This window comes from Myotis brandtii, unplaced genomic scaffold, assembly GCF_000412655.1.
Source record: "Myotis brandtii unplaced genomic scaffold, ASM41265v1 scaffold369, whole genome shotgun sequence".
NCBI lineage: Eukaryota > Metazoa > Chordata > Mammalia > Chiroptera > Vespertilionidae > Myotis > Myotis brandtii.
The window spans coordinates 17,251-17,553 of NW_005364180.1; the positions used below are offsets into that span (position 1 = coordinate 17,251).

At 67.3% G+C, this 303-nt stretch overlaps 1 protein-coding gene across 1 annotated transcript in view; it reads left to right on the forward strand.

The window, feature by feature from the left end:
* The window catches only part of LOC102253898 (pepsin A-like), a 9,300-nt gene that overhangs the window by 4,688 nt on the left and 4,309 nt on the right, over positions 1 to 303 (forward strand). The window contains 1 exon segment of the mRNA XM_005872172.1: positions 93 to 292. Coding sequence (XP_005872234.1) covers positions 93 to 292 — 200 coding nt within the window.

Below are 303 nucleotides of genomic sequence, written 5' to 3' on the forward strand. Positions count from 1 at the left end.
TCCCTCCGGCCGACGCCCCGAGCTGAGTCCCACACGAAAGGAGCCGGGAGGCGCCCGGCCCAGCGATGGGGAACACCAGGTCTCCCCCTCAGGTTGCAGGCATCGCCGACACCAACCAGATCTTCGGCCTGAGCCAGACGGAGCCCGGCTCCTTCCTGTACTACGCGCCCTTCGACGGCATCCTGGGCCTGGCCTACCCCAGCATCGCCTCCTCGGGGGCCACGCCCGTCTTTGACAACATGTGGAACCAGGGGCTGGTTTCCCAGGACCTCTTCTCCGTCTACCTGAGCCCGTGAGTAGGGC